The 20841-nt window shown below is 39.4% G+C and overlaps 1 protein-coding gene across 1 annotated transcript in view; it reads right to left on the bottom strand.

Annotated features, from left to right (window-relative positions):
• The window catches only part of MYO9A (myosin IXA), a 235314-nt gene that overhangs the window by 32006 nt on the left and 182467 nt on the right, over positions 1-20841 (bottom strand). Inside the window, exons 28-34 of the mRNA XM_058665444.1 lie at positions 19735-19847; positions 16620-16732; positions 13506-13729; positions 12944-13060; positions 11202-11390; positions 9980-10027; positions 2668-2779 (exon numbers count right to left, since the gene is read on the bottom strand). Of these exons, the coding sequence (XP_058521427.1) occupies positions 2668-2779; positions 9980-10027; positions 11202-11390; positions 12944-13060; positions 13506-13729; positions 16620-16732; positions 19735-19847 (916 nt within the window). The remainder of the gene's footprint in view (positions 1-2667; positions 2780-9979; positions 10028-11201; positions 11391-12943; positions 13061-13505; positions 13730-16619; positions 16733-19734; positions 19848-20841) is intronic.

Genomic DNA, 20841 nt, shown 5'->3' with positions numbered 1-20841 from the left:
CAATGAAATGGAAAAACTGGCCAGCACATTCAGATATAGAAAAGGCCTTATTGTCTCTGAGGTTCCAGCCCAGAGTTCTGAAGCAGCAGAGCTGTCATCTGGAAGGTCAGATGAAGAAGTCTCACAGCAAGAACAGTCTCTTGGAGAGACAGTACAACAACGTAGCTAGAGAAAGAGTGAGCACAAAAGGGGGAAGACTCTTGACCACACCAGGCCATCTCAACGTCCCTCTTCTCAGCCTCTGAGCATCTAACTTTCAGGGGTTTCAAAGCCAAGATCAGATAGGAGAAGAAATGCCATTGTACCAGTGAAATAATTAGGACAATCACAAGGAAAGTGAGGTAATCCCATCAGCAAGTGATATCAAGCATACCTTAGATGAAAAAGAAAATGCTTTAAAGTTTCAAAGGTAAGTCACAGAAGAAATTATTATAAATCTGTAAGAATTATGGACCCGCATGATGACTCAATGGCTCAATCTTCACCTTGCAAGAGCTGGAATCCCATGTGGCACCAATTCATATCCTAGCTGCCCCACTTGCAGTCCAGCTCCCTGCTTGTAGTCTGGGAAATCAGTACAAGATGGCCCACAGCCTTGGGTCCCGCATGGGAGACCTGGAAGAAGCTCCTGGCTCCTGGCATTTCATCAGCTCAGTTCCACCCATTTGGGGAGTGAATTAGCAGATGGAAGATCTTTCTCTGTAAAATCTGATCTGCCCTTCCAATAAAAATAAATAATCTTAAAAAAAGTACAAGAATCAGACTAATATATAGTCAAGTATATTCCCAAAGTGTATTTCAAACTACTTCCTATGTTTACTCTCGTTAATTTCCAGGCTACTAATAAAAAAGATGAAAGGAAAACTGCTGCTGAACAAGGAGTAAGCAGACACACCCGGAGTGGTGGCGACCTGGCTGCAGAGACACAACATTTACCTGTGTGTGTCTTTTTTTTTTTTTTAAAGATTTATCTTTTATTACAGCCAGATATACACAGAGGAGGAGAGACAGAGAGGAAGATCTTCCGTCCGATGATTCACTCCCCAAGTGAGCCGCAATGGGCCGGTGCTGCGCCGATCCGATGCTGGGAACCAGGAACCTCTTCCACGTCTCCCACGCAGGTGCAGGGTCCCAATGCATTGGGCCATCCTCGACTGCTTTCCCAGGCCACAAGCAGGGAGCTGGATGGGAAGTGGAGCTGCTGGGATTAGAACCGGCGCCCATATGGGATCCTGGGGCGTTCAAAGCGAGGACTTTAGGCACTAGGCCACGCCGCCGGGCCCCATTTACCTGTGTCTTACACTGGACTAGATCTCACTAATGTTTCACTCAGTTCTGGTCCTGCAATAAAAGCAAAGCCTTCCAAGATGACTCAAACATTCAAGCAGATACACGGAGTAAAGGGAATGAACACTAAAGCTCCATTGAGAGCCAGACCAAGCTGATCTACAGTCTCTACTTATATTTGATTTAAAATCTACTTATTTATTTGAGAGGCACAGAGACAGAAGGATAAAAAGAGCTCCCAACTGTTATTTTACTCGCAAAGTGCCTGGAACATTCAGGGTTGGGTCAGGCCAAAGACAGGCGCAGGGAACTCAATCAAGGTTTCTCATATGGGTGCTGGGAACCCAACTATTTTCGACCACCTGCTGCTCATCAGGATGCACGTCACCATGGAGCTTGGGACAGGAGACACAGCCAGGGTTTTAATCCACGTACTTCATAATGGGATGCAGGCACTAAGCAGTGCCTTAAACACCACAGTAATACATTGGCTTTATTTTTTTACTTATTACTTATTATTACCAGCAAGAACATATAAGAACTTCACAATTAGAGGCATCATTGTGTACATTGCTAAGTCATCAGTACCTAAAACAATGCTTTAAATATAATTAATGTTGTATAGTGAGTGGTTAAGGGAATGAATAAAGAAATAAAACATTTAAAAAAAACACCACAGTAAACATGCATCTACTTACATGATAGGATTTACATACTCTTTGGAAAGGATAACAGAAAAAGTGCCTTTTGGCTATAGTGTAAGACTTTGTTCATTCGTTCATCTATCTATCTATAGGCCCACCTATCCAACAAGTCTATTCAACTCAGTCTGTGCCAGACGTCTTCTAGGCTGTGCAGACACTACAGACTGCTAAGCTTTCTGACCTTACAGAGCCTGAACAATAGCAGGATAAATTGATAAATAAGAAAACCAAAAACACTTCATGTAATTCTGGGTTTTGTTAGCGTTATAAAAATACTAAAATTATACCCAGGTAAAAGGACAGAAACTTGGGGGACAGTGGGTTTACATAAAACAATAAGGAAAAGAAAGCAGTCTCTGAAGTGCAGACGTGCAAATAGAACTATGAAATCACACCAACTTATGAGAGGAGACACAGTATCCTGCGGGAACCAAGTTGAATAATGACATGTAGGTAGAACTACGAAATCATACCAACTTATGAGAGGAGAGACAGTGTGCTGTGGGGACCAAGTTGGATAAAGATGTTTGGTTTGGATTGAGTACAGATAAACAATAGTATGGTGAGAGATAACACTAAAGAATTGGGCAGTGTGAATTATTCCTTCAAGTTAAAGAAGCTCTAAGGTTACTCAGGAAAACAGGAGAATATCAGGTCCGAGGTCTCTCATACTTACATTTGCAAACAGAGGCTCGATCCATTATCCATATCAAGGAAGAACAGTATTCACAGTAGGTAGGGATGCTATACTGAGTGGCCTTGAAGATGTGACCATTGTGCTCTTCCACCTAGATGAAGAAATTCAGCCATTTATATTAAAGCCAACACATCAATCTATGGGAACCCCTGAATCCCTTGTTGAGCCTTCATTAGGTACTCATTCCAGTGGGAGAACTATATTCTGAGAAATAACAAAAATAAAATACATGGTCCCTGTTTTCAAAAGCAATATGGCCAATATGTACTAGAACTTGACAACTGTCTCAGAAGACTCAATCAAGAAGCAAATCAAAAGTAGCACTTCTCAAATCTGCTTTTTACTCAGGAACGATACTTAACATACTCTCGAAATTTTCATATTTTGAAAATTACTGAAGAGCTGCTGCATACATGGATTGTAACAATTTAGTATAATAGAAAATAAAATTGGAATTTTGCTCATTATTTAAAATTAATAATATTAAACAAATTACATATGACAAAATAACATTTCAATGAAAGCCAAATGTCTTGAAAGCCAAAAAAATTAGTAATAGAGGGGTATTGTTTTACATCTCTTAATTCCTTAAATGTCTGATTCAGTAAGAGAAGCTTATATCCTCATGCCCACTTCTACATGCTGTCTCTTACAGCACGCAGTTTAGTTTGACTCCATAAACAGCTATATCCAGAGAGGAAAGTGGAAGATAGTGGAGTATCTTAGTGGTTCAGAAACACTATCACACCAAATTTGTACAGATGGTAACTTAAAGGCTAATTAAAATCTGACATTAAAACCCATACCAACATTGCTTCTCCCTTGTTTCTGAACACTTTAAACACAGCGGTACTATATTACTTAGAAACTACACACACATACACAAATATATATGTGTGTGTGTGCATATATGTATATATGTACATATACATATATGTGTATATATATCCTAAAAAACTGAAAACTATATCTCCACAAAAACCTTATATAAGTGATAATAAACCTGAAATAAATGTTAAGAAATTGTATGCAAAACCTACACACTGCATAATTCCATTGACCTGATAGTCCAGAAAAGGCAAACTGGGTTGATGAGGGCAGTGTCTACAAATCAACAATCCTTGCAGGTGATGCCAATGTTTCGGAAGTATGAGTAAGGTGATGGGAATATGTGTACTTACATGCAAATCACTAAATTTCATACTTGAAAAGGCTGACTTTTGTGTTAAGTGAATTTGCCTCAAAAAACCTAGTTTTTTTTTTTTCAAAAGAGGACACAGAACTTTAATAAATTTCTTACCAGGTCAATCCATTTTTTCATTTAAAGGAGATTTTCTACTTAAGCAAAGCAAAAAAAAAAAAAAATCCCAAACCTATCTTGTACTTTGAGTGGACACTGCATATATAATATAGAAAATATTGGCTCCCTGATTTATTTACTGTTCCAAATATTGACACATTCATTATGCATCACTGAACAGTTACATCCCTTAGTATTGCCATCCATCTTTTTAGGACATTCTTCATCGGGAAGCTGCCATAAGCAAGCAGCATAAAACTTCTCCAAAATTTTAAGTTTTCTTAGAAGTTAAAATTGTGCCATGGGTAGAAATTAGTGTCATTCATTTCTGTTTAAAGTGACAGTGACACACCATTCATTTTCAGAAAATGCCTGCCAAATATCAAAGTCTGTAAGCTCTTAAGGTAAAAATGGTGTCTCTATTAAAAAAAAAAAGTAGCTGGAAACATGTTGTCACAGAAATTGGGACACAAATAGTCAGAACACGGCATGCCCAGATGCACGTGGAGGACATGGCAGCCCTCTGGGGGCTGCAGAGGAAGGAGAACAGAACAGATTGGACAACCGCCCCAGTCATGCACTGACAGCAAGTATCTGGGCAAATGGAGACTCCAGAGTGGACTATGTCAGCCAGTGGACCTTAGGATGATCCCCTCTTTCTTGGATCAGCAAGATCAACAGCACTTCAGAATTACAGAAACCACTTAAGCAGAACCCTCAGAGCACATTCCACATCAGGGACCCTGATCGGGTGGCCAGTCCCCATCCCCAGGTACTGATGCGGTTAGGAGCTAGGTGCGGCTTCTCCACTTGTCTCCCTCCTTCCCCCAAATACAACAAGAAAAAAAATAGGGAGCAACAGTGTCACCCACTTTCCCCTAATCCTCGATCTTTCCCACCCTGATCAACTATGTACACATCAAAAATAAAAAGGAAAAATTGTCAGAACAGCCTAATCCATAATTCACAAAAAGTATTAACAGCTTAAATGTCTTCCAACTAGCAGAGGAGGGGGAATGTCTAACCTGCAGGCCAAAAGGACTGCGGAATCATTTGGCCGAATAGTGCCAAGGCAAATCGAAACTCAGTACATTTACAGCAAGCTAATTTTAAAGCTGATAATTTTGCATAATCCATTAATGTTATAAATATAGAAATGGCTTTTATCAAGAAAAAATCCCACTCCTGAATGAATGTGTAAAATATGATAAATCTACAAAACAGAATATTGTTTGACCATAAAACTGAATGAAGTATTTAAGTAATAAAACAGTTAGAACTGGCTCATGAATACCCAATCAAAAGGACAGAATAAAAGGATCAGCATCAAGGGGGAATTCAGAATATAAAAGGTGACATATCTCAAACTAGACAGGCGAAGATGGACTTTCACATAAATGATGTTGATAGCCATATATGTAAGAGACTCACACCTTACATTGTATACCTGGATAACATCAAGAAAATCAGAATTTAAATGTAACAAACATGACCATGAATGTATTCAAAGAAAAACAGAATCAAGTCATATAAAGTTATAACCAACTCAAAATTCTGAAGTTGTAAGACTGGCACATTTAACTTCATAAAAATAAAACAATTTCTACCTGTAAGATAATACTATATGAAATGAAAAATAAGAAAAACATACTTGAAATTTATGTCACAAAGTGCAGCCTCCCTAGAAATTCAGAAGGAAAAGGCCACATCTCCAACAGAAACATGGACCAAGAGCAGAAGCATACAGACCCCTGAGGGGAGGGGCACAAGGGCCTTAAGCATACAAAGAGGTAAAACTACATGAAATACAACATTTCCCAATCTTAGACGAACAAACACAGTATCTAACAACCCACTCTAATGTAACTGGCAGGCATTTTCACATATTGTGGAAAGTAAAATCAAGACTACCTCTACTATTACAAGGAGATGAAGGAGCGTTTGCTGAAATACAACTACATTTACGCTCATGACCCAATAATTCCAATTCTAGTGCTGTATCACATAACATTTATCTAATGAACACTGCCTAATTTTTTCTAAGATTTATTTATGTGAAAGCAGGCAAACATTCTCCCTCTCTCCCTCTCTCTCTCCCTCCCTCCCTCCCTCTCTCTCTCTCTTTCCACATCTGCTGGGTTACTCCTGAAATGGCTGCAATAGCTAGGGCTGGGGCCAGGCTGAAGCCAAGAGCCAGGTGCTGCACTGTGTCTCCCGCATGGGTGGCAGGGATAGGTACTTACTTGGGCCATCTTCTGCTGTTTTCCCAGGTACATTAGCAAGGAGCAGACAGAGAAGGTGGAACAGTCGGTTATAAAGCAGAACCCATGTGGGATGCCAGTGTCTCAGGCTTTACCCACTGTGCAGTAACACTAGCCCTAAGCACTGTTTTTAACAGCAGAAGATTACAAGCAATCTGACGGTCTAGTTGAGGATGGTTCAAGGCCTTGGGACCCTGCACCCACGAAGGAGACCCAGAAGAAGCTCTGGCTCCCGGCTTCAAATTGGCTCAACTCCAGGCGTCGCAGCCACTTGGGGAGTAAACCAGCAAATGGAAGATCTGTCTGTCTCTCTTCCTCTCTGTATCTCTGACTTTCCAATAAAAATAAGTAATTCTTTAAAAGAGAGAGAAAAGAAGTAACATTATAGGAAAAAAAGGAAAAAGAAAAAATATATGTAGTAATTATATAATAATTTTTAAAAAGATTTATCTATTTTTTTATTGGAAAGGTGGATATACAGAGAGGAGGAGAGACAGAGAGGGAGACCTTCTGTCCGATGGTTCACTCCCCAAGTGACCGCAACAGCCAGAGCTGAGCCAATCCGAAGTCAGGAGCCAGGGGCTCTTCCAGGTCTCCCACGTGGGTGCAGGTCCCAAGGGTTTGAGCCGTCCTTCACTGCTTTCCCAGGCCACAAGCAGGGAGCTGGATGGGAAGCAAGGCCACTGGGACTAGACCCGGTGCCCATATGGGATCCCTATGCGTGTAAGGCAAGGACTTCAACCACTATGCTATCGCACCAGGCCCTATATAATAATTTTTTAAAGATAGAAATCCCGGCTCATGCCTCGCTGGGTGGGACACAAAGATTAGTCACTCCTCACCATGGTGTTGAGGATTTTCCTGCACATCCCCCACCCCCCAAAAAAATGTCCTGCACCTTAATTGTCGACAAATGTCTTGTTAGAGTTACAAGCCAGTCTAGATTATCCTAAAATCTGCCAAGATCAGCAAAATTATACTTCAACACAACAAATGGCTAAATACTAAAACGAAATAGATACAGACACCTGAATGGTACCTTATAGCCATTTTAAGGTATATAGCAGCCGGTCCTGTATATAAACTAAAATTGAAATGCCAATGGGCTAGTCAGAGGTTGTGGTTAAGAACTTGCTTTTTTTTTTTTTTTTTTTTTTTAACATACTGGTTACTCAAAACCATGTCAATTCCATAATGTTGCAAATTGCTGTTGATGTCATATTGGGACTCTTAATTGACTGGGATGATATTCTACCAGCTCTAACTTCAGACCAGAAATGGTCTCTCCAAGAAACTGTTCAATCCATCTGGACAATAAGTAGCTGGACTCTATACTTGGTATACGTTTGCAAGGAAAGAATCTTGATTGAATTTGAACTGTAATACTGCATCAAGGTGGAGGAATCCACCGGGGGGAGGGGCGTGGGGAGGGGTGGGAGGATTCCCAGAGCCTATGAAACTGTCACATAATGCAAAATAATCAATAAAAAAAAGATAGAAATCCCAGTAGCATAAAGAAAAAAATGAGAAGATAAATTTTCTATAATAAATACACTATAATCAAAGTAAATAATAACAAAATATCTGGAATAAAAGGAGGAAAACATATTCCTGAAAACACACAGATGTTTTAAGGAAAAGGGTATTTCTGAAACAAGATTTAAAAAAAGAAAATAACCCGATAACAGTAGAGAAAGACAGTGAAAGAACATGATTTTGAATTATATTTGTATGATTTTTTTAACTGAAAAAAATCAGTTAAAAAATTTAAAAGATTATGTCAACAAAACTGAGCTAGATCAAAAATGCTACAACTTCTGATTGCCAGCACTGCCCATGTCAAACTATACAGTAGAAAAGTACCAGGAGTCAATTTTTTTCCTTAAAAAAAAAAATTAAGGAGGGGCCCAGCTTGGAAGTCTAGCAACTCAAGTTCTCGCCTTCTGCATGCTGGGATCCCATATGGGTGCCAGTTCTAATCCCAGTAGACCTGCTTCCCATCCAGCTCCCTGCTTGTGGCCTGGGAAAGCAATCAAGGAAGACCCAGAAGAGGCTTCACGTTCCTGCCTTTGGCTCAGCTTGACACAGCACCAGCCGTTGCGGCCACTTGCAGAGTGAATCATCAGATGGAAGATCTTCTTCTCTGTCTCTCCTCCTCTCTGTATACCTGACTTTCCAATACAAAAAAAATAAGATAAATCTTTAAAAAAATAATTTAAGGAAATATCCTTCTCTCTCTCCCCACCACCTCTCTCTGTATCTTGTGCTTCAAATAAAGCTTTCAGGACCAGTACGTTGGCTCAACAGGCTGATCATCCACCTGCAAATGCTGGCATCCCACAGAGGTGCTGGTTTGCCTCTCATTTGTTCCTCTTCCAATCCAGCTCCCTGCCTGTGGCTGGGACGATGGGCCCCTGCATTCCTGTGGTAGACCCGGAGGAAACTCTTGGCTTCAGATCAGGTCAGCTCCAGTGGTTGTGGCTATGTGGGGAGTGAACCAGCAGACAGAGGATCCTTCAGACTAAGCAAAGGAGGTTTGGGTTTGTAAGAAGTTAGCATAAGAGAGATCAGTTAGGAGACTACGCGTAGTGTATCTAACTTCTGTGAGGCAGTGATGTGAGATGGTCAGCTACAGGACAGACACAAAGCACAACCAGCAGACACCTACCTTCTCCACTGACTCAATACGCGAACCAATGCAAGCTGTGGGCTCAACATGCCAGGTTCTTCACTAACATCTGTAATATTCTTTCTGCCGGCTAGACACTGCCTGTCAATGACTACTCAGCAAAAATTCTTTCATAAAGCATAGTTTTTTTGTTTGTTTTTCTTTAAAGATTTATTTTATTTTTATCGGAAAATCAGATATACCGAGAGGAGAGACAGAGAGGAAGGTCTTCCGTCCGTTGATTCACTCCACAAGTGGCCGCAACAGCCAGAGCTGAGCCAATCCGAAGTCAGGAGCCAGGAACCTCCTCCAGGTCTCCCACATGGTTGCAGGGTCCCAAGGGTTTGGGCCGTCCTTGACTGCTTTCCCAGGCCACAAGCAGGGAGCTGAATGGGAAGAGGGGCTGCCAGGATTAGAACTGGCGCCCATGTGGGATTCTGGTGCATGCAAGGTGAGGACTTTTGCCACGAGTACCATGTTGGGCCTGTAAATCACAGTTTTTACCCTCTTTTCCATCTTTTCAATAGTAGTTTCTATTTCAACTCTAATATAAACCATATTTGATAGTATTTAAATTTTAAAACTCCTGTCTCCACTAGTAAAGTATGTGTTCCCTTAAATTTATTTTTGGAACTACAGAAATGATCAGAAACCCTGCAATAGAGATAGACAGTATGAAACAGAAAATATAAACAACATGTCCAATTGCCTCTGGAACTATCTTTTGAATTCTAAGTACCTGTATCTGTAAAACACTGAATATCTCCAGTTTTCTTTACAAGGGAAGGAAAACTTCCTTTGTAGCTCTCCCAACCTGGACTAAGAGGAACAGCAGACACATGACCTGCAGAAAACCATTTTGGAGCCACCACTGAGAGCAGCCCCAACCATCAATTCAAGGAACATCTGTCGTTCGCAGTTTTGGAAAGGAAGAAGTGATTATCTCTTCGGCATCTGATTAAACCTATTTTTAAATATATCCACAGAAATAATGTGGAATTTACTAAAGCCACCAAGCTAAACACTGCTTTCTTACACTATGAAAGGCAGATTACAACTTACCAAATCAGTTTCTTTTTTCCTTCTTTTCTTTCTTTCTGTTTTCGGTACCTAACAGAGGGTAGGGAATAATAAAGAACATTGTGGTAAGATCAATAACACTATCTTACTTCTTTGATGTGTTGGATTATTGGCTCAACCAGTTATTCTTTAAGAAGAAATGTATACTGAGAACAAGCAAATATGAGAAAATGTTTATATTTGCTAAAACACAATGCTAATAAAATCAATAGAACAGAAGGATGGACACCTTAGTGCTGATTTTTTGAACCTTAGTTCTGACCCAAAAGCACACCATGCTAATTAAAATGACCATTTTATTTTAACCGTTAATTAAATGATCTTTCATTTTAAATATTTTTACCTCTCACATTCTGGCTATAGAAAACTAGCACTGAGGTAAATACAAAAGATGTCATTTGGGATATGGAAAAGCTGCTATACACGATATTTCCTGATGACTATAAGACAGAACCATCTAAACCTACTCTTTAAAACTGATAAACAGGCTTTGTACGTGCCTAGTAAGAATGTTTTTCTGTATAAAATAAAGACTTCAGCTTAGCTGTAAGACAGACCTGTCAAGGATGATCTTCAAACTGATCTATAATGGTTTGTAAATATAAACAGATTGAAACTAGAGTAACAATAAAATGCAAGATAACCAATACAAAGAACTGATGACATTCCTGAGAGAAACAGGTACCTAATCACTGCATCTGAAATGCTGCAAAGAAACCCACTCTCTAAGTCTGCGATCTCTTCTACAATGTGGCTTTCTGAAGAGTCATTCAACAGGACTGAAGTAAGAAGCAAAGAAGTAACACATAACAAGTAACATTCCCAAACAGGTCTGAAACTTAACAGCTATTTATTACAGTATATGCTTCTCAAAGTATATATTTTCCCAAAAACTATCTCAAAAAGAAATACAATCTGTAGAAATACAATCCTTATAGAAAGGCCACCAAATGATAAAACAAAGGTGCTGATTTGTATTAAAATTCAAAGAGCAGTGTCGAGGGCACCGTATATTTTAATTTGATGGAGAATGTATTCACTGCTGAGGGATTAGGAAATACGATCTGATAAACTTACGAAACAGAAAGGAGTCTGGAGGACCTGACGGAGAGCTAAGCTTATGTGTTAACACTGACACTTCGTCAAAAACTAGATGTACCAAACAGATCCTTTAAAATATTCACTCAAAATATATCAACTTTACCTTTATGGCTATGCAATCCGAAGTCTTGAATTCATTCATATATTCATCTAAAAACACTTTGAAAGTGTTGACCCAAACTCTCACTGGAGATTCGCTCCAGTCACGCTGCTCGAGCCTCATGGTCTTTTCCAGAATTTGCTCAAACAGGGCATAAAGGTCTTTATACCGTATGCTTTTCCCATCATCCATCTAATAAGCAGTAGGAGAAAAAAGGAAAAGTTTTATCAAGACATCTTTATGTGTAGGAGACGGATCTGCTGTGTGTTGGCAATATTTAGAAAGGTTAGGATCTAGCTTTGTTTTCTAGCAAGAGTGCCCATGTTATAAACTTCCACTCTAGTGCAAAAATAGAACCTGCCAGGTTTCAGTGAACACCTAATAATTGAAGACATGTAACTGTTTCAGTAAATCCTGGAAATTCCTCCTGCAGGTATGGAGTTTTGATTTTATATGACAGTAAAGATGACTCACATCCCGCTTAAATATTAATCTACCCCAAAATGAACTTATTTAAACAGTTTTTCTCTAAACGTAAGTAGCTGAATCTCTGCCTTACAACACATCCAAAACCCTTTCTTTATTTTTTTTCCAGAGTGACACACTCAATCGTATTACTTACAGAAGAATTTAAATGGAATTTTAAAAAATTATTTAAATGTGATCTGGAGCAAGTGTTAAGAAGGAAAAATAACTTTTAAGTGATAAAAAGATACAATAAACATTTAGAATTTATTTCCTGCTTTAGATTTAGAGGGTGCAATTTTGTGACACAAAGTTAGCAAACCAACCTGGAGCCTTGCTTCACAGTGCGGTCCCTCCCCATCTGAACTAGAGCACCCAGCACCCTAAGCACCCAGCACCCTAAACAGGGGCTTAACACACAAGGAGAATGAGAAGTTGCAAGTCGGGATTAGGAACTGATGGGCAAACCATCCCTACTCACACCTAGGAATCTGCCATAGACCCTAGAGTGGCAAGATTACTACTTTCTCCCATCTCTAAATAGATGAAAAGGTCATGCCCAGAGAAAGTTACAAGTTTTTACTACTTAGACTATACACTAAAAATGCTCGTGATTTCTCTTTCCACTATGAAACAAAAAAGACAAAGAAAAACATGAATTACTGTTTTACATAATATAACAATTCATAAACACCAGTAATTACTCAAAGGAACTGATCAAAGGATAATTGATCAAAGGATTAATTATTACATTCCAAAATTATTATACACCAAATTACTATACCAGTTATTATATACACTAAAAAGAATTTTTCTAAAACTAGTATCCTGTGAAAGTATAAAATAAATCCGAGTGATATAAACTGATAGGCAGAAATCACTGATACAAAACTGCCCTAACTACACAAGCAGAGAAAAAACCCTGCATATTAAGTTCCACACATAGGAAATGTAGAAGTTACACCTTAGCAACAGAGTTTAACAGGATTATGACAAGACAAAACCCTAGGGAGCAACTGGGTGAAACAAAACTTTATCCAGAATATCTGAAACCAGTATTGCAGGATGTGAAAAATACTTGTAAGGTGAAGAAAACTAACTCAAGGAAATGCGAGGAAGTTATTAATCTGAGGCCCTTCTGTGTGCCTTTCCTCTGCTACTCCCAAAACAAAAGCTAGAACACTCTAGCTGAACACGTCCTTTGTGCTGTAACTTCCACGACAGTGTCTTATTTTCCATACACCGAATTACTGAGTATGTCCTAACACAGTCCAACTTACCGCCAATGCAGATGAATAAAAGCTGAAAATATTCTGTCGGAATTCTTTCAGAGCCTTTTTAAATACCACATCCACCAGTGTGTCCTTCTTGCTGTCCTCATTATCTAAGTCATTCATCTGGAGATGGCAGAAAGAGGTTTTGGATACAATCAACAGTGGACACTTACATTCCCTCAATTAACAAGCGTCCTCAAACAACAAGCCATGGACTGCTATGGAACCTGGGTAAGAGTGTAACTAGACAGCCAACTATCATGACTGGGGTGTCTTCAGCTGCACAATTCTGTAGCTATCAGTAGAACAGCCTCGATCATGTGCAACACACCTCACCTTCACACACAGCAAACAGAGCTACAGTAAAACGGAAGTCAACAAGAAAGCCTAAACTCTGAAATCTTGGCTGCTCAATCTGTGTTTTTCCCTATTTCTTCTCCTGTTTCTGGCTCTTCCTAGTAAGGAACACACCATCTTTCTTACATGTCTTAACCTTGATCACTAGGGAGCACATGCATATACAATCCTCAAAGTTGTTCAGAGACTCAGCTCAGCAAGCAAGGCATACCTTTTTCAGAAGAAACTCATCCATGCTTTTCAAATCACTGGTACTTGCTATGATCTGGACACAGTCATTTTGCCAGTGCATAGAATCCAAAGCCACACTGCTGATCTTCACACTTCGCTTGCGTTTTGCCTTTGGAGAAGGTTCTTTGTTTTCTTTGAACTCCTTGTGGGAACTACCAGGCAGTTCTGGGCTCAAAGGAGGTGCTGTATGATGCTGAGGTAATTCTATAAAGCAAGAGTAGCCGAGACAATACATTCAGTAAAGACACTGATAATTTCTATATTCCCCTGTTTCAAGCTTCCTCTGGTGCAGGAATATATACTGAAAGAAACATATACAAACATCTGAAAAGAAAACTAAGGTTACTGCCTGCAGTCAGGCAGGTAGGTAGCGTGCTTGTAGACAAAAATACCCAATAATTACCACTTTTCAAAAATGTACATTGCCACATCTCCCCGGGAGCTCAGGCATGATATTGCAAGTCTGGATGGTAGTGCCTTGTAGAAGCAGAACCTCAGCCTACATACTGAGGCCCTCAGCCTCAGAGAAATGAGAGTAAGCAACCACACTGGCACAAGTACTGCTGAGTGCGAATGCTGTCACAGCTTTGCTATACACCTGTTGGAAAGAACGCCTAGACAAATGTAACTCAAAAAACTCAGTGGAGTTCGATTCAGATTATTATTCTTTTACTAAAGTTTGGAGTCATGAATATTTCAGTAACCTCATGTGATATTCTGGCAACCTGTTACGGAGTCAGATGACCAAACTGGCTTATTTCTGCTTGGTTTTCTTCAATATTTTCTTTATAGATCCCTCAAATAACTGTCCGAAATCTTCACAGTATTCCTGGAAAGAACTACCTGTGTATACAGCTGAGGAGTGCAACTTTTCTTTTTTTCTGCATTCTACACTAGAGAAATTAAATTCCATGTAGCTTACTGCTATCTAGAACCAGATTTGCCAAAGCCCCACCTGGAACTTGACGAGGGAGCTAGCTCATGCTTGTTTCCCCTACATGCATGCTCCTTTTCCTTTCTTCTAGTGTATATGCTAATACCAGCCAACAGTGCACTCTTGAGACAAACTCTCAGGAAAAAAAAAAACAAAACAGCAGAATAGAGAATATAAAGACACAGGATACAGAGTCACATCATTATCAGCTGATTTTAATGTCATTGTTTAGCTTTATTTATAAAGATGCAATTATTGCATTTGTTAAAGTCAGTATTTTATAATAAATGTTACTTAAGAAATTCTCTTGGGCTTGGAGCTATGGCTCAATTGGCTAATCCTCCCCTGTCAAGTGCTGGGATTCCACATGGGCACCAGTTTGTGTTCTAACTGCTCCACTTCCAACCTAGTTCCCTGCTTGTGGCCTGGGAAAGAAGTAGACAACGGCCCAAAGCCTTGAGATCCTATATCCATGTGGGAGACCTGGAAGAAGTTCCTTGCTCCTAGCTCTGGATCGCTCAGTTTAGGCTGTTGGAGCCATTTCGGCATGAACCATTCTCTCTCCATCTCTCTGTAAATCTGCCTCCCCAACAAAAAAATAAGTTTAAAAAAGGAATGAAGAAGGGAAGGAGGAAAAGAAGGATGGGAGGGAGGAAGACTATAACCAAATAACTACCTTAACAAATTTTTACATAAATGTAAGTAAAAAAAAAAACTATAATCCAATTGCATAGGTTTTCAACTAAATAACTTTCAGTTCTTAAGAATTAGCAATGAAGAATTGTATAAAATGAAAAATTCTGAATGATTAGTCAATAAAAAAAAAACTGGATCATCTTAGTTAAGGCAACAGGGAAGAATTCTATGATGGTTTTCCTCTTCAGTCTGTTGGCTCCCAAGGCATAAAACAGGGGTCTAGATACATCCCTCCTATGACAGCCTGTGGCCTGCAGTGCTGACAGTGCTGACAGAGGCTCCTGCTGCAGCCCTGGTACCTCCCCACATGGTCCCTCCTTCAGCTTCTCCCCAACACAGGCAGTTTTTCCTTACTAATTGTAACTATCTTTTCCTACGAGACAGCAGCTTCCCTCCTGGGACCTCATCGCATTCTAGTTAACACTGGGACATTATTCACTTATTACCACATGGCCACCTCTGAGGCACATCTTGCTGAAGACAGCTAGCACCTCTATGTCATAGTACACATATCAAGCATGCCTGAGGGAAGGGCTTCGAAATAAGAGATAGCCTTTTACAATTCAGATTAATGAAATCCTTGGAGAGTTAACAGTCCCAAGCATTTAGAAAGGTCAGTTTGGGCCCGGCACTGTGGCCTAGCAGCTAAAATCCTCGCCTTGAATGTGCCGAGATCCCATATGGGCACCGGTTCTAATCTCAGCAGCCCCAATTCCCATCCAGCTTTCTGCTTGTGGCCTGGGAAAACAGTCGAGGACAGCCCAAACCCTTGGGACCCTGCACCTGCATGGGAGACCTGGAAGAGGATCTGGGCTCCTGGCTTTGGATCTACATAGCACCAGCTGTTGTGGTCACTTGGGGAGTGAATCATCGGATGGAAGATATTTCTCTCTGTCTCTCCTCTTCTCTGTATGTATCTGACTTTCCTATATATATATATTAGAAAGAAAGGTCAGTTTTCCCAACAGAATGGACTAACTTTAAAAAAGGGTACTTAAATACTTATGAATCACACCCAAAAAGTTAAAATAACCCTGTATTGTGAAACACCAGGTAATCCCCTGCACAGTGGGTAGGTATGTGGAATAAGAACCTAGCTGTCAGGTCTCCCAGTCATCACATGTGTACGAACACACAATGCCTCTGGGCCTTAGTTCTCTAACTCTTACACTAGGCATCAAGACAACTGCCGTGTGGAGCAAAGACGTTGATATAGTAGTTCAGTACAGTGCCACATTCAAATATCAGTTACTATTATTAGTCTGTGAAGTCAATGAAAGAAGGCCAGGATTCTCCATTTTTATGCCATATTTTGTTAGAATTTCTAGTATGGGTAAAATGTAACAATTTTTAATTAAGCAAAGAGATAGCAATCCTGGTCACCCCTCATACAAAAATCTAGCCATGAATCCTGGAGAACAGCAAACTTTCAGAAGAAAGAAGCACCACCCAGCTCGTCCCTACCGTCTGCACCCAGGTGTGTGGAGACATCCGACGGTGGGGCAGGCTTCACTCGGGCAGTCTTCCTCTCCCCTGGCTTCCCTTTGGCCCAGAATCGCATTCTAGCTCTCTGAGGTCTGTTTCAAAAAATAAAAGTAAAAAATGGAAATCAGTTTGTTCCAGTGATAATATGTGCGTATCACCTCAAACTTATCTATCTTCAGTATATACGGGCTCCTTTAACATTCACATTTCAACCAAATTTTCAGGTTCCCACTTAAAACTCCACCTTGTAGGTAGACAGTTTTCTTATCTTGAACATAGAAATACTAAGACCCAAGAGGAAGTGAAAATAGGTTCCTAATATAAGACAGCTATAAAGCAGCAGAATTAGGATTCCAATTCAGGTTATACGATTTATAAACTGCTATCTTTCCATTTTTGTCCCATCCAGATTGGATTTAAGAAATCATGAATAATCCTATTCTAAAAAACATTATTTCGTATATTGTGGAAACTATCTTCTAAAATCTGATTTTTCTATCACTGTAATCATGATACAGATATAATTCTAAACCTTTCCATTGACTATTTTGCAATGAAAGTTTACATGTCACTATTTTATATTCATGAGTTATCAATATTATTAACTAACAATAGCCATTTCTTATTTGATTCTTGTTTTATTCGACATGCACTGCTAAGTGCTAATATAGAATCATTTTATTTAATCATAAAAACTTTTAACAAACTATCATGAATATATTACAAGTGAAAAACTAGAGACTTTAACATTAGGTAACTTTCTCAAGGTTACACACCCAGAAGTGACAAAGTCTCTTTGTATATACCTAGTACAGCTTATATGCTGTTTTCACTGTAGAAACTGAGGAAATACACCAACCAGGAAGTACAATGATACCAGCTGACATTACTGGTCATTCACTGTGTATGCTAACTCTGTACTAGTAGGTTTATTTGTGTACTAATTTGTTCATTTGTAGGTTCATTCATTTAGTCAAAAATTACTCTGGCATCTACTAGGTGTCAGGCACTTTTTAATATGTAACTACCAGCAAGCAGATATCATTACCCTACTTCACATACTTCACACATGGACAAACTAAGGCTCAGAAAGCAAGACTCAGATATGGCTGATTCTGTAACCCAAGTTCATTTTCCTTTTAATTGTTTGCTTCTGTTTTAAAACACACTCACTGTTGTAATGAGAAACTGTTCTTTAAGGCTTCTTTACAGTAACGGCATCACTGCATGTTCTGCTCCCTGAAAACTCATTTCATTGACCATTCTTGTGGTGCTCTCCTGCTTGTGACCACACACAAAAACCAAGCATGCTTCACCCTCCTGTTCTACCCTCACCAGAAGCACACAGCCCCAGGAGGATTACACTGCCATTTTATTTACAAATAGGAATCTGTACTTTTATTATTGTGTGAGCAATATTCACAGCTGAAGCATGTAACTCCCTATGTACTGTCTTATGCTAGAGTTTTCCATTGGCTCACTTTGCACACCGTTCATCTCCAGTGCTTCCATCTGCCTCTGTGCTCACAGCAGGTGCTCACTCAGGTCCAGCTCCTAGAGCTCTCCCAGGGCCCTGGGAACCTGCTCCAATCCAGAGGTTTCACCACCATCACGGGCAGCCTTGGCTCTCTTTGGTTCTACAGTGATTTGTCTTTCAAGTTGGGTTGCCTTTCAGCATTATATTGGGTGATCAGTAAGCCATTTCAACGTAGCAACTCGGGTCTTCAGGTCCATGAAATTTAGCTGATTTACTTTATAACCCATTTGCTCTACCCAATTTTCTATGCTCTATTCAGACCTCTCAACCACTAAGCACTGACCCTCCTGAACTAAGTTTTCTTATCTCTTCCATCTCTGCTCAACTTTCTGAGATTATGCACCTAACTGTCCTTTAAATTCTTCTGAGCTGTTCCCTGCTATTATGTTTTAACTTTCAAAAGTATTTTTATTAGGATTTTTTTGTCTTTCATGCACCCTGTTTGGTTTTATTAATGCAGTTATATTTATAAAGCAACTCCACTGACAACCTCCGCTGGAGGTTTTCTATCGCCTAAATAGTTTATTGCTTTCACATTGCTTTCTTCCTGTTAGCTTTGGTTTCTTTAATACGAGGCATTTCTTCAACGTGTGGCAAACTGTTATCGGACTTTGATTAAAGGCAAACCCACCAAAGGTGCTTAGAAGCTCTAAGGGATGTCAGTGTGGGACTGCTAACCTATAAGACTTCTTTATAGGGTTACCTGGCTGGCCAGATTTTCAAGGAGAGTCCCTAACGTTGGTTTCTTCAAGTCTTTATTGAAGGGCTGCATAAAAGTTACAAAGACTCTCTGAGCCATTCCTTAGAGCGTTTGGGAAATGTGGGAGCTGAGCAGAGGCGGACAACGCGGGACTGCTAACACTCACTCTACTTTATCCAGCTGGTTTCTCTCAGGATTTCCCCCATTGACCAAAACATTTAAAATTTAAAGTCAAATCGCTCTTTGTATTTCAAGAGCCTACTTTATTGTCTCCATTTTATTTTTCTTTTTTAGATACTGTCACATTATCAACTTGGAGAGAAGCAGTAGAAATTAGATGTTGATATTAAATCTGCTATCTCTGGGTGTATCTTCACTCTCCTTCAGCTAGGTCACCTGGCATGACGCATCAGTCATAAAGGGGACTTGTCCGGGTTTATGAATCACAAAGGTTTCAGCATACTTTTCAAATTTTCATTGAGGGAACACATGCTTACCTAACACAACAAGGGACATAGGAATTTACTTGAAAGCAAAAACTACACAAGCTCTTTTAAAGAAAAAACATAATTTCTAAAACAGCTTTTATAGTTGTGCCTCTGAAATACTTACACTCCAAGTCTGAAGCAAGGAACATATTTTAATCTCAATCTGGTCTGCTTCTTTTACAACAAAAGTCAAATAATGACTCAAACTCTCCACAATCATACTATCAGCCCTCACATAGGATGCATCTCATTACACAGATCTGCACCAACGTGCGTCTATCATCAGCAGTATTGATTTCCTTTAAAAAGAACAACCTAGGAAATGAAGCTCAGCATTCAACTGTAATGTACCCTGTGTGCTCTTTATACCTTAGATCTGAATCTGAAGCTTTCTGTCTCACTGCCAACTTCGTGATCTCTCCTTGGGACATAGCCTTATGAAGCTTTGCTTGTTCATCAGTTGAAGAAAATCTCTGTGACGTCTGTAATGATTGCACACATAAAAGACTTTAAAACAAAGTACATATATGAGAGCACTGTAATTAAAACTCAAGTTATGGAATTATTTGAGAATTATAACTGTTATAAGTACAAAAAATACATTCATATAAATACAAGATTCACTGAAATAATAGAAGTTATAACCCTTAAGTAAGAGAGCAAGAATAAGCCAAGACCAGCTGAAGACACAAACAAAACATACAGTATCAAAAATTCGGACCACTGAGTATCATCTGCTTTTTCCATCCCAAAGTGGCAATTACTCTTACGGCTTAACTTGCTGCCATTGAGTCTCATTATATCCTGTCAAGGACTTAAAAGAGCCAGAACACATATAACATAAGAAAAAGATTCAAAGAATGAAATATTACCATCACTAACTGTCCAAATTACACACAACATATAAGGCTTTTAAACCAGGACCTGCATTACAACTAGCAATGCATATGCTATTTGCTTATAAAGTGCTCCTCTAAAGACATCCTCAGTAAAGAATTTCTTGTAATATATTCAAGTAATTCTCTAGTATTATATTTTTCTTTAGCTTTTTGGTCGGCTTGAATATAACCTATCAACAGAAACAATCTCCTGAGTTGTAAAAATTCAAACAACAGATTTCAGCTTCTGGCCAAGATGGAAAATTAGGAAATTCTTTACCCTTTTGCCTCAAATAAATCAGACAAAATAATAGTAAACAACAGTTTTCAAAGGACAAATATCCCTGAAAAAAATGAGTCCTACACCTGTCCCAAGTTACTGCTGTAACACCAACCCAGGCCGACCTCAGCAGACTGGCCAAGTTGGACACATGAAGCTCAAAGTCCAAAGTGATCAAGGCGACAGAAACCAAATGACAGTCCTGGAGAAGAGAGATACATGCAAGCAAAAAAAAAAAAAAAAAAAAACCCTCTGAAGATCTACACTTAGTCCCACTGGAGTACTTAGCTGAGTATTAATCAACACTTGCCTGTTTAA

This window comes from Ochotona princeps, chromosome 6 (genome assembly GCF_030435755.1).
Source record: "Ochotona princeps isolate mOchPri1 chromosome 6, mOchPri1.hap1, whole genome shotgun sequence".
Lineage (NCBI taxonomy): Eukaryota > Metazoa > Chordata > Mammalia > Lagomorpha > Ochotonidae > Ochotona > Ochotona princeps.
Note: the sequence above shows the minus strand (reverse complement) of the source record. Positions and strands in the feature narration are given on the sequence as shown.